The sequence below is a fragment of the Rattus norvegicus genome, chromosome 3, assembly GCF_021556685.1.
Source record: "Rattus norvegicus strain SHRSP/BbbUtx chromosome 3, alternate assembly SHRSP_T2T, whole genome shotgun sequence".
NCBI classification, from domain to species: Eukaryota; Metazoa; Chordata; class Mammalia; order Rodentia; family Muridae; genus Rattus; species Rattus norvegicus.
In genome coordinates, this window is record NC_141536.1 from 61,141,562 (window position 1) to 61,154,332 (window position 12,771).

Consider the following 12,771-nt stretch of genomic DNA (forward strand, 5'->3'; position numbering starts at 1 on the left):
AAAAAGAGGAAGGAAACAGAACAGTGGGAAACACAGGCTATCTCCTGTGAGTATTACTTCTTCCTGCATTTTATGAGGCTCAGCTTTAGTCACAGAGGTAGTGGGGCTTTACAAACCGGCAGGGGGCAGTACAAGGGCCAAGTGTATGTGAGGAGAAATGGAGGCACAGGTGCCCTAAGTGAAGGAGCACACGGTTTATAAACAATGTTTGCCTAATAGTAGAAGATTGTCCTGTGTTATGGAGACAGGCACACTCCCCAAAGTGCACATACACTTGCTCAGAGCATGTGGGGATAACCTACTGGGGAAATTCAGCTTTGAATCTCTACTCTAAAATGAAACTGGTTTGTATTACTAGATGAGCCACTCAGCACTGATTCACACTTGGAATCTAAAGCACATTGACAGCTGTTGTGGAAAGAATTCTAGGTGTTAAATTAGATGTAACTTCAAATTCCAGATCTACTCGCAGTGACTGTGAAGACTCAGGGACTTCTAATCTCTTTGGACCCATATCTTCCTTCTGGAAGAAGGAAAGCAACACTCATAGAACACGCTTTTAGTCCCCAGCCTAAGGAGGCAGAAGCACTTGGATCTCTGAGTTTGAGGTCAGCTTAGTCAACATGGTGAGTTCCAAGACAGCCAAGGGTTTTATAGTGAGACTCTGTCATAAACAGACAACACCGGAAAACAGAAAATATCAAACAAAGAAGATATTATCTCCATCTTGAGGTTCCTTGGAGCCTTAATAAGTATGCAAAAGTGTCAAACTGGTACACAAACAGCAGTGGATTTTTTTATCACTATTTTATCCTTTACATTTTGTGCATATCTTTTTAATAGCTCCCACGTAAGAAGGGTTGGGACCCTCAGAAATGCATTAGTGACTTTGTAAAAGAGATTTAAGAGTCCCTTTGCCCTCAGACTGCATAAATTTGGAATGAGGTGACTATAGGGAAGCAGAATCCCCAATGGTTAAACCGCCTTCGTCTTGACGTCAGACTTACTAACCTCTGGAGTGGTGAGGAACACATTTTTGTTGCCTATGCACCACCAGGTGAATAGTATTTGACAGAGCAGCTGAAACAGACTAAGGCAGAAGAGAAAGAGCACAAGTGTTACGGGTGAGTAGCAAGGGAGGAATAGGGAAGACTTGTGTAGAGAAGGGGATATTTCTATTTAACTTTCAGTATGGGTAAGATTTGGATAACCAGAGGGTCATGTGTTTGCAGTAAAAGTCTAGTACTAGAAACACTAAGGAAGGTGAGACAGGAACCTGCAATAAATGAAGAAGCAATGGAGAAGGTGAAAGGCAACAAAACCATAGACAGGTTGTGTAGCCAAGGGCTTTTAACATAAAAGGACAGGAGCCCAGCAATATTTAGGAAGAGGAATCAAACAAGATATAGAATCAAGAGACTTACAAGTAGGATGAAGAGTATCTGTATACCAGAATGGAAACACAAAACAGGAATATAATCCTAACTGAAGGGAGTATCCAAGGCATAGAAAACGAGAGATTAGAGGCAGGTTACAGAGGTTACAGAAACAGCTCTTCCAAGGTCAGAGCCATGGAAATGAAGGATGGCAAGGAATAGCATTTGGAAAGACAAGATTTTACTAAGCTGAAGATGCACAATACAAAGGAGGGTACTGTAGATGGTGGCCCGCACGGTCAGAGAAAGAAGGATTTTCAACTTACACATGTGTGTAATGGAGAATGGTTTGAAGTAGAGGTAGAATGTTCACAAAGATAATGTAAGATCTGTAACTTGATCACACCTTACCAGTGTTTTAGCAATTGTTAAATATTTATAAAAAAGTCATTTTGGATATATATTAGAAACAGTAGAATTTCAATTAAATTTTGAAATCCATGTTGGAGAATGTATGTGTCCATAATACAGAATACAGCAAAAGCATGAAAAATCCAAGCACAAAGACGTTCACTAAAGTGCGATGAAAAATAATGGTGGAAAGAAAATAAGTTGACAAATCTCGATGCTTCACAGAAGGGAACTGTGACTTGGTTATGCAACTGCTGAGTTAACATTCCTCCAGATTACCTAAATTGAATCAACGCTCAAGTTTATGACATGGAAAAATCATAAAACTCTTTGCCATGGAATATATAACTCTACCAGAACTGTAAGTTCACTAGTAGGCATGAACCACAGCAATGATACACCCAGTAACAGTGAATAGTTTCCCAGCCAAGCCTTGGGGCCACTGTGGTGTCCATTTAGGGGCTTAGAAAATCTAGTCCCATAGAGATTAAACGATTTACCCAAGTTGTAACTCAAGGGTATTCCAAGACAACTGAGTTCTGATGTAGAACCTACCCTCTTGGTGACACAGTTATTACCCTACTATGTTCTGATGTAGAGCCTACATGCTTGGTAACGTGGCTATTACCATACTGAGTTCTCATGTAAAACCTACATTCTTGGTGACATAGCTATTACCCTAAACCAGCTCACCTCGTTCAGTTGTCAAAGCAGCATCAATCAAAACATTTCAGAGCACAACAGCATTTTTCCATTAGTTGGTGTCTGTCCATCATAGCCATCATAAGTATTTACCCTCTTTTTACGTATCATATTATTTTAATTCCATGAAGGTTGGGATGGTTAGCTTACTACTTCCTTAGTACTAAATGCTCAACAAAAACAGTACCTCAACATTAGTGTTATTTTCTTTGGTGCCATAATCTGGAGGAAGAAAACTATCACCTCTATTGTTTATTAATATAAACACGAGACTCCTTAATATAAACTTTGGTTTTAACAGCACACCATTTATCGTCTGGGATACGACCCATGGAAATGTAAGCGAGACACCTTAATTGTGTTTAGCCCTCATTCCCAGCAACATTTTTCTCTGGAGTGATGGGAAAGAAACAGGATTATTTATCACAACCCCCTAGATAATTATGTTAGAATGCTGTGGGACAAACGTGCACATTGTGTCTCTTGAGAACGTGTAGCAGAACATCCCTGTACCAGAAGACATTTGATTAACACATTTTCATTTATATCACTTGATAATGCATATTCTAGAAAGAGGAAATTACCATCAGTTTTTCTTTAAGTTCCACGAGAGACCCACATAATTCAGTAATAGATTCAAGAATCTCCTTGTGTCTTGTGACGATTTTCTCAGCGTATTTCTGCCCCTCTTCCAAACCTGGGAAGAAGCAAAGATAAGCCCAAATGTAAAGGGAATTCTTAATGAGAAAATAGAAAAAAAACTGGATGCTAATTCATCTCCTATGTGTCTTTTGTAAATGCTGGTGGATAACAATCTTCTAGCAAGCACACACTGAACAGAACTCAGTGAATGCAGGCACTTTTAAAAGCCAAGTGCTATCGTTTAGATATATTTGGATATGGGGTTGTGGGGTGGGGAGGATGAAGGTGAGACATGGTCTTAAATTAATATATATATATATAATATATATAATCTTAATTTCCTCAATTCTGGCATTATAGGTGTGCACCATCACCATGTCCAGCTTGTGGGTTGATTAGGAAATATCAATGTCAGCCTTGCATGTTGAAGGCTTGGTCCTCAATGCTATGCTCAGAGACGGAACATTTTTCTTTTTGTGGAAAGGATCCGGTGACATCTGACAGAATCAATGGACTCATTTGTTGATCAGTTAGTAACTGAATTGACCATTGAGAGGTAGCAGATCCTGTGGAAAGTGGGGAGGATCAGAGGAAATGAGCTGCCTTGGAAGAAATATCTTATAAGGCTTTCCTTTGTCACTTCCTGTTTTCTGGATGCTGTAAAGTGAGAGAAGCCTTTTCTGCTTCACATTCTTGTTGCCAAACATTATACCTAACCCAACCCAAAGAAGTAGAACAAGCCAAGCATGGAATGACAGCTCTGAAACTCTGAGCCAGCTAGACAGTAGTGGAAACTCGCTAACCCAGGAGTTCTAAAATAAGGAGTGCATTTGCTGCACCACTGCCACTTGTATGAAGCCTAAATAATGACACTACACTAGTGCCTTTAAGACACAGGGCTGATCACAGTTTCCTATCCAGGGCATTCAGAAATGCTCCACCACTTGGAGAGCATACATTTCCCAGGATGGCATTCAAGGCCCTCCATCATCTGGTTTGAACCTGTCTGCCACAGATGTGTGTAATTTTAATTCTCTGAAATATTTTAATTCAAGGCCAAGATGAGACAGTAAATCTATGCTCAAAAATTCCTACATATCTTTATCTCCCGCATCTCTCTATCTCTATCCGTACTCTCTTTGTCTCTCTATCATCTCTATATTTATCATATCATATCATATCATATCATATCATATCTATCTATCTATCTATCTATCTATCTATCTATCTATCTATCATCTATCTTATATAGTAGAGGAATGGGCCTCGACTAACATCTTTCCCCAGGTTATGAGTTAGAAAAATCAATTTGAAATGGATTGAAGAATCCATTGCAAGACCTGGAATGTTAAAACTACTAGGAGAAAACACAAGGAATGTGGATCTGAGTGGGGGTTTTCCACTGAGACTGAAAATCCAGGGAATAAAAGCAAGCAGGTATGTGGGAGTGTCTCAGAGAAAAAGGCTCTGCAGAGTGAGACATGGGACAACTCACTGAGGCACTGTCGCTGTGCAGAGTGGGAGACAAGGTTGGCCTCTGGTTCACATTTGATGAGGGGTCTGAATCCAAAAGAACCCAGGCAACCAAAAAACCACATAGGCATGTCCCCTCAAGACCAATCTGAAAGCCAGTGATAGCTGGAAACACTCACTTCTTATTCTGGGCCATGGATGTAAAAGGAACCAAGTGCTTATTTAATACCTGTGAGTCCCTGTCCTGGTTCTCTTACTGTAGCTTTGGGGAGATATTAACCAAAGGCAACCTGAGGAGGAAACGATCTATTTTAGCTTATTGTTTACAATCCATCATCGAGAGAAGCCAAGGGAAGAACTCAAGACAGGAACTGAATCAGAGACCATAAAGGAATGTCGCTGATAAGCTTCCATGCTTAGCTTGCTCCATCACTTTTCTTATATAACTCAGCCTCGCCTGCTCAGGAATGGCACCACCCACGGTGGGCATCCTCACGTCAATCAGCAAAAATGTCCCACAGACATGCCTACGGGCCAATCCAACAGAGGCAATTATTACTGAGATTTCCTCTTGCCAAGCATGTCTAGGTTTGTGTTAAACTGACAAAACTAACCATGACAGGCCCCAAATTCAATCCCGAACACCAGTAACAGAAGCTAAAAGTCACACATACAACAAAAGACGAGCGTTTGCAATGCGGTGACTTCTAGGCCTAGTCATGTTTCTTGGCTGTAGGAGCAGTATCTTCTTAGTTATTCATAAACAGTGCAGATACGTCCTGAGGCCTAGTAGGCATAGCAGGCACTCACCATTAATGTCTGAGATAAATTTATCTGCATTAAAAGTTCGGATTCTGACTGCTCAAACAGCTGAGCAGGGACAGGCACTTGCTTTCAAGCTTGGTGACCTGTGTTAGGGCACTGAGCTCGACATGGTGTTGTGAGAGGACTGCCTCCCACAGGTGGTCCTCTGACCTCCATGCAGTCACTGCGGCGTCTATCTCTCTACCCCACCCAAAATAAACGCAAAATCTTAGTGTTCAGGGTTCAGTGATGTTTGTCTGCACAACCTTATTTCATATCCCCAGAGTGACTGTGTAATGCAGGTGGAAAGACGTATAGCCCCGTGGTCTGTTGGGATGTCTCAGTGAATTAAGGTGCTTGCTGCCAAAGCCTAGTGACCCGGGTTCAATTCCCAGGACTCACATGGGTGGAAGGAAAGAGCTAATTCTGCAGTTTGTCCTCTGACCTCTAAATGGTCTGTAATCTACACACACACACACACACACACACACACACACATACACAGAGAGAGAGAGAGAGAGAGAGAGAGAGAGAGAGAGAGAGAGAGAGAGGCATAAAATAAATAAAATATTTCACAAGGTTGCAGAGTCCATAATAAGTGTGTGAAAACTCATAGAATTCATATTTTCAATCATAGTGTTCAATTATTCCTTTATTCCTGCAACAGTTATTGAGCCTTTAGTATATACTATGATGCTCAAGTTAACAGGCCAGGCTTTGTGTTTCATGGAGATTACATTCCAATGGGGGTAATCCAAACAATGACTAAAGAATGCATATACCAGTTAGTAATTAGAGTCAGAATACCCAAAAGACAGGACACAGAACTCTGCTAAGTATAGAAAATTGTAACCTTTATAGGGTCTTTGTAAGTACTTACCTTGTCTTGACATTGAACAGGCCCTGTTTGTAATACAGCGTATTATATTCTTTTCCTTGGTAGCACGGAAAACAGACAAAGGAGTGTCTATACTATCAGGTATGAAATAGAAACAGACATCTGCAGTGCAAGTGATGCCCTTCAGACTTCCCCTTAGAGCGCTTACATAACAGCAAGAGAGAGAGAGAGAGAGAGAGAGAGAGAGAGAGAGAGAGAGAGAGAAAGAGAGAGAGAGACATCTGTTTCTTCTCATTAGCTTTCCAGCTAATATTTTAGTGTTTGTGTATTGCTACTATGTTTCCTTTGGAAAATAATAAACAATTTGTTCTCAAGAATTGCCCATTAGGCAGTGCAGTGCATCCTGCTAGGCATTTTGCGTCTGTCTGGGAGTAGGGCAACATACTGCAGACTGAACGTCTGCCTGGAGCAGCTCTGGGAAGCCAGAGGATGCTTTCTGAACAACCTTCTAATGTCTTGCTCTGGGCTGCCTTGGCCTGGTCCCTGGGGATCTCGCTTCAGAGGAGTCCCATCAGAGACTCCGTGGAACTGCTCTCTTAGCATTGTTGCCACCAAGGGACTTATTTTATGAAGAAGTTTCTTCTACTCTCTGCTCATAATGTAGGAGAAGAAAGCCATGAGGCAACAGAGTTCTGGCGACAAGTTCTCTTGTGTGTTTAGGGAGAGTTCTCTAGTCATTTCTCAAGTCCACAAATCTAATTTCATGGGAACAAGAGGACCGAAAACCCTAGGGGAAGCTTTGTACCAGCGTCACAGAATCTTTGTATGCTCACTTAGGGGACATTATACTCTGTGTCTATAGAGTGTGGTCCTGGTTCTGAGAATAGAAAGGATAGACCACAAAGCGAATAGGGAAGGAGGGCTAATACCACAGAGTTTAAAACCAGGCTTCATCTCCTGCTGTGGGGAGAACAGTAGGGAAGCTATTCCCTACTGTTTACTTTTGCTAGATGTAGAAGAGAGCCTGAGACTTTTCTCAGCCTAGGTGGGGATAGGGAGGGCTTTGATCTGCTTCCTGCTGGATCAGGTTCAGAATAGATTTGTTCAGTGGCAAATCACTGTCACACAGATGCTCACCATATAGTCGTTGAGCAAGGCTGACGACCTCCTGAATCCTTTCTTCTTGCTGGGGCACTGAGGGAGTAACAAACTTCTGGAACTGCCTGTGGAGGATGTCTACAGCTTCCCTTGTTTGGCACTCCATGGAATACTTCCCAACTCTTACCACAGTGGCACTAGCATCCTCATACCAAAAGTTACACTAGATTCAAACGGAAGAAAACAGAGTAAAGAGACCTGTCCTTCTGAAGTTCTTCACGCGCACCAAGGATGCTTCAGATCTTGATTTTTCTCAAACTTCATGCTCATGTAGTCTTTAAACTTTCCAAGTCATGTTAAAGAAAATATCAGCACACAGTCATATCTATTTTCGCATGTACCAGGGCACATATTTTAGAATACACACAAGAAAATTTAGAAGGCAAAAGTATAGAAACAGCTTTGATTCTCTTGCCTTCCTAGATTTATCTAAAATACAGTTCTTAAGACACCATTGTACACTTTTAAGAGCAAGCAGCAAAACCATCTGCTCTCTAAAAAGAATAAAGACACTGGGTGGGCAACACTCAAAATGTAGTGTAATCAACAAACAGTGCTAGTAATCCACAAGGAAAATTTTTCTTAGCAATATTCTAATGATATATTTTCTTTTAAGGATGAAATTTAGATACGGATCAAGGAAGTATCACCCAAAGAATAGAATTCTACCTTCAGGAAATAAACCTAGGCATTATTTTGAAGCACAGTGGAGGTATGAAGAATTTTTCTCTAAAAAAAAAAATAATAACCGCGACAGGAGGAATGTCTGCCCCAGGCCAGAGGCATTTGTGCTGGGTAAAAAAAAAATAGCAGAACAGGACTCTGAAAAGCTAGCATTAAGTAAGTGCCAAGGTGCTTCAGCAACCCTGTTACATCATGTTTCACAGAATAATCATTCATAATGTGGGGTTAAGTCCAAACACTCAACTGTATTAACTGTAAAGAGAGTCTGTATGTCAGAATAGGCGACAAAGAACACACAAGGCTCTCGGGTGTTGTTTCTCTGATATAAAATGTGAGGCAACGACCTGATCCTGTAGTTTAGGTGGAGTACCACCATACCCTTGCAGTAACAAAGGTTACAAGACCAGTAGTGGAGCACCTGAGATTTCCCCGTCTCCGGTTATTCTGAAGTGCTTTCAAATGTTGTGACATTAAGTATACTGCTTGAGTATTGAAACAGCTTTCTACCAGTGGCTGTGATAGCAGGGGTTAGACAGTTTGAATAGAGGTTATGAAGAAAATGGAAACTCTTATGGTACTGGGAGGAGTAAATTAACCAGCGCTTTCTCAAGAGCCACTGGACAAGTGCAGAAAAACAAAAGCCTTGTGCCGTCCATCGCCTCTGACCTGACAGTTCAACTTCAAGGAATTTCCTTAAATCAATAACAAAGAGAAACATGACCAGGGCTGTCATGAGAGCATAACCAACACTGCATTTATTGTCTAAAAGAAGCAAGATTTTTTTTCCTGAAACGGTGTCTTACTATAGAGGCTAAACTGTACCTGAGCTTGCAAACTCCCCTCTGCCTCCAGCTACTGGGACCACGCCATGCTCAGGACAATGTACTTTCTGAAGCAATGTTATGGCAAGAATAGAATTACAACAAGAAGAAAATACCTCTTCTATTACTTCCTGGAGATGCTCAGTCAGGTCCAAATTCATCTTATAATCTGTCACAACTTTGTCAAAGTCATCGACGTGCTTTTTCAAATCCTCCATGGCTTCCACAAGGGTGTTAGCTTTATTACTTGGATAACTTAAGACTGAATCGGATGTCTTTTTATTAACCTTTTCCATTTTCTTCCTTAAAGCCTATATGTGGGGGTAAAGAAGGTTTTTAACAGGAAATTGTATATTATGTATGATGCTAGTGGCAAGACAGAATAACTTGAGAAAACTTGTTGCCTCCGCCATTTTGATATCTTAAAATTATAATCACTGTAAATGTACTTTGGAAAAATAGGTTTTCTCCAAGATATTTTATCCAGTCAGTATTTATAAAAAGCCTACATAACCTAGATCATCTAGATCGTGTGTGTGTGTCTATGTGTGTGTGCGTGTTTATGTGTTTGTGTGTGCATGTGTGTGTGTGTGTGTGTGTGTGTGTGTGTGTGTGTGTGTGTGTGTAGTTATTGGGATCTCTGGAATCTATGGTAGACACTCTGGGCATGAGCGGGGACAAGGAAGGAAAGAGGGTAGGGGGCATGAGAGAGACATGTGTACGCATGCATGAAAAAGTGATAAGAAGCATGGAAACACACAGACCTGTGTGTTTGGCAGAAACTATTCCAGTGCTAACTCAGCACATACATCTCAACATGCATCATTGGTGCTAGGTTACAGACATGAAGCCAGAAGCTCTGATGTATTCCTGCAGCCAGCCAGGGCAAGCACACATGCTGGTGGTCACGGCGATAGTCAAATGCAGGGGACTGGAATGTTTTTGGAATAAACAAATGAGCATTTGTAGAGATAGTTCTCACCTGGTTTAAATGATACACAACATTCACATGCTCTAAAATATACATGGTACCCCCCAGAGTACGCACATTTCTTTTGTTTTTATGTGTCAGCAAGAAATTTGAAAAGTGAGTAAGCTAGAGAGCTTTCAGAATGGCACTGTGCTTGATGGCATGCAATAAAAACTGTTCTCTGGGTAGAATGCTGCCATGTATTACTCTATGAACACTCTCCTGTCCATCTGTTTAAAATCAGCATCGCATGACTGGATACCAAGCAAATAACCAAAACCTTTCCAGGAAAGCCAACTCTGAATTATAGAGACTAATGCTGTTGTTTTTAAAGGGAAAATGAGATAAATCATCATTTCCTACAAGAAGTCAAATTTTTATAAAATTAGAAAACTACTCTTCTCATGTCGAGAACTATTTCTGTAAAATAGTTATGCCTGGACTGCAATTATTTTGCACTAATTATAGAAATTACACATATACACATTCACATGCATACATATGTGCGTGCATACACACACATACACACATGTGCATGCACACATGCACACGTGGACACGTGCACACACAAACACACACATGTGTACACACATACATGTGCATGCACACATACACGTGCACGCACACACATATACACATGTGTGCACACACATGCACACACACATACACACACACACACACACACACACACACACACTACTTTCTCATTACCTGAATTTTGTCAGCATATGTTTCCACTTGTTGGATTTGATATTGAAGAGTCTTTAAGTTTCGAGATTTCTCATTTTTCTTAGAGTAATTAAACTTCAGATTGTTGAATTTCTTTTTTATATCTTTGAATGACTCTTTGAGCTATAATTTAATAAACATAAAATTATCATCCCCTTAAAATTAGAAAGTCAATATTCATTTGTATGAATCAAAATAGCTAAACATTTTCAAATTCATCATCTTAAAAATGTGTTCAGAATAATTTCAGTCAAAGCCAAATCTTTAGGTGGACACCCATCCTTCGATGAGAGTAATTTCTGGTGTATGATTTTTAATTGAGTACAGCCATCTCATTGGTTGCTAAACAAGAAAGTGTCTAACATCTTGAACATAAACTTTTGCCAACTCGAATTTTCTTATTTGTATCTTTGGTATAAATGTTGACACTCGTTCTATTTTACGCAGGCTACTACTGTCTCAGATCTTTCCATGTCACAGTACTCTCTCACAGTCATTATGTATAAAAAAATTATTAAGGCTCCAAGGAGCTTCATGATGAAGAGGTCAGTGAGAGATTTGATGGTTAGAATATTTAGTACAGTATGTGAGATTTAGTGAGAAATGAATTTTATTTATCCAGCTAAAGTTATTCACACAAGCAAAATTTAGATAGCTTTACTTCTTAAATGTAGACTATTAACTCTGAAAATACAAACAAACAAATTAAAAAACCCAAAGCCAGAGTCACTGCCACTGAGGGCAATGCTGATTGGTCCAGGCAGGTCATATTATGAAGGTCTTACAAACAGTTCATCTTTACCAGTGCACTAAAAGTCTAAGCAACCTGGTACTTTTAGACATTCCACTTTCTGTTGCTTCTACATATGCATGAGGGCTAAGTACCCTTCCAGGCAACTCTCACTTTATATTATCAGCAAAAGGGAGCACAAAGAAAACATAAACCTAAGATTATATGGGGACTTTTACAACAAGAAGGAATCATGTCATGCCTGATAAATCTGAATGATGGAAAGAAAAGTTAGAGATACATTAAAATTCTTTTCAATGACAGCAAACAAATTACCAGAGAGTGTATAAAAGCCATGCACACGTTACACCTTAGGTTCATAATATAGAAAAATACATCTGCCCTAGAAAATGTATTTCTCAAATGCTCACTCCAAAGTTTCCATGGTGTGAAAATAAAACATTGATTTTACCCTTAACTGTTCTTGGAACAAACCATCAGCAAGGCCCTGGCAGATCTGACTATGGAGAAATTATTATACAATTTTTTTCATAGAATATCCATATACTCAACCCATATTGATTGTTTTTACTTAGAAAATGACATTGCTGAATATTAGTTTTACACTATGGACAGAATCAAGAACGGAGATGATATAAACCATTTTAGCAGATAAGTCAACGATGTCCAGAAAGAGTGGAAAAGGCTATAACTTCAGACTTTGAAAACAACTTCTATATCAGAAGACCAGGAAATATTTAAAATGTTCTATTAAGTTGGTATAGTTATGAAATAGCTATTAAATACATATCTACATTCTGTGACACTTGATGTTTTAATGCACATATGTTAATTCCAGCAGGAAGGGACAAATGAAATGCCATTTATGATACTCAAATATAAAGAAACTATTCCTGAGTTGTTAATAGAAAACTGAGGTAAGATATTTTATATCCCTTATTTTCAGTCTACAACTATAAATTACTACATGCCATATCTGAGGCAGCCGGAGACTGCTATTTTAAAAGTCCTTCAGTGGCAAGTTACTGTTTAACTGTATAGATATGGTGTTTGAGATGTTTACAAACTTGTGCTGATGGAGAATGCCTCTAGTGCACTCTAAGGTGTATGTACGAAACACCCTTGAGCAGCACACATAAAGTGGTTAAGATCGTCAGGGTAATGTTACAAATGGTGCCATCATTAACAACCAAGTTATTTAGTGTGTGAGAGTGCTTGCCTAAAACCCCAGTCCTTCATTGCAGAAGGAGGATAACAAATTCAAGGACAATCTAGATTACATAGTGAAAGCTGGTCAAAAAAGAAGAAGAAGAAAGGAAGGAAGGAAGGAAGGAAGGAAGGGAGGGAGGGAGAGGAGAGGAGAGGAGAGGAGAGGAGAGGAGAGGAGAAGAGAAGAGAAGAGAAGAGAAGAG

General features: G+C 39.9%; 1 protein-coding gene across 3 annotated transcripts in view; it reads right to left on the minus strand.

Annotated features, from left to right (window-relative positions):
• Window positions 1–12,771, minus strand: part of Ccdc141 (coiled-coil domain containing 141) — a 160,229-nt gene that overhangs the window by 10,314 nt on the left and 137,144 nt on the right. For all 3 annotated transcript variants that reach the window (XM_087651716.1, NM_001430394.1, XM_087651717.1), the window contains 4 exon segments: window positions 10,591–10,731; window positions 9,026–9,220; window positions 7,384–7,567; window positions 3,074–3,186 (listed from right to left, as the gene is read on the minus strand). In XM_087651716.1, coding sequence (XP_087507842.1) covers window positions 3,074–3,186; window positions 7,384–7,567; window positions 9,026–9,220; window positions 10,591–10,731 — 633 coding nt within the window.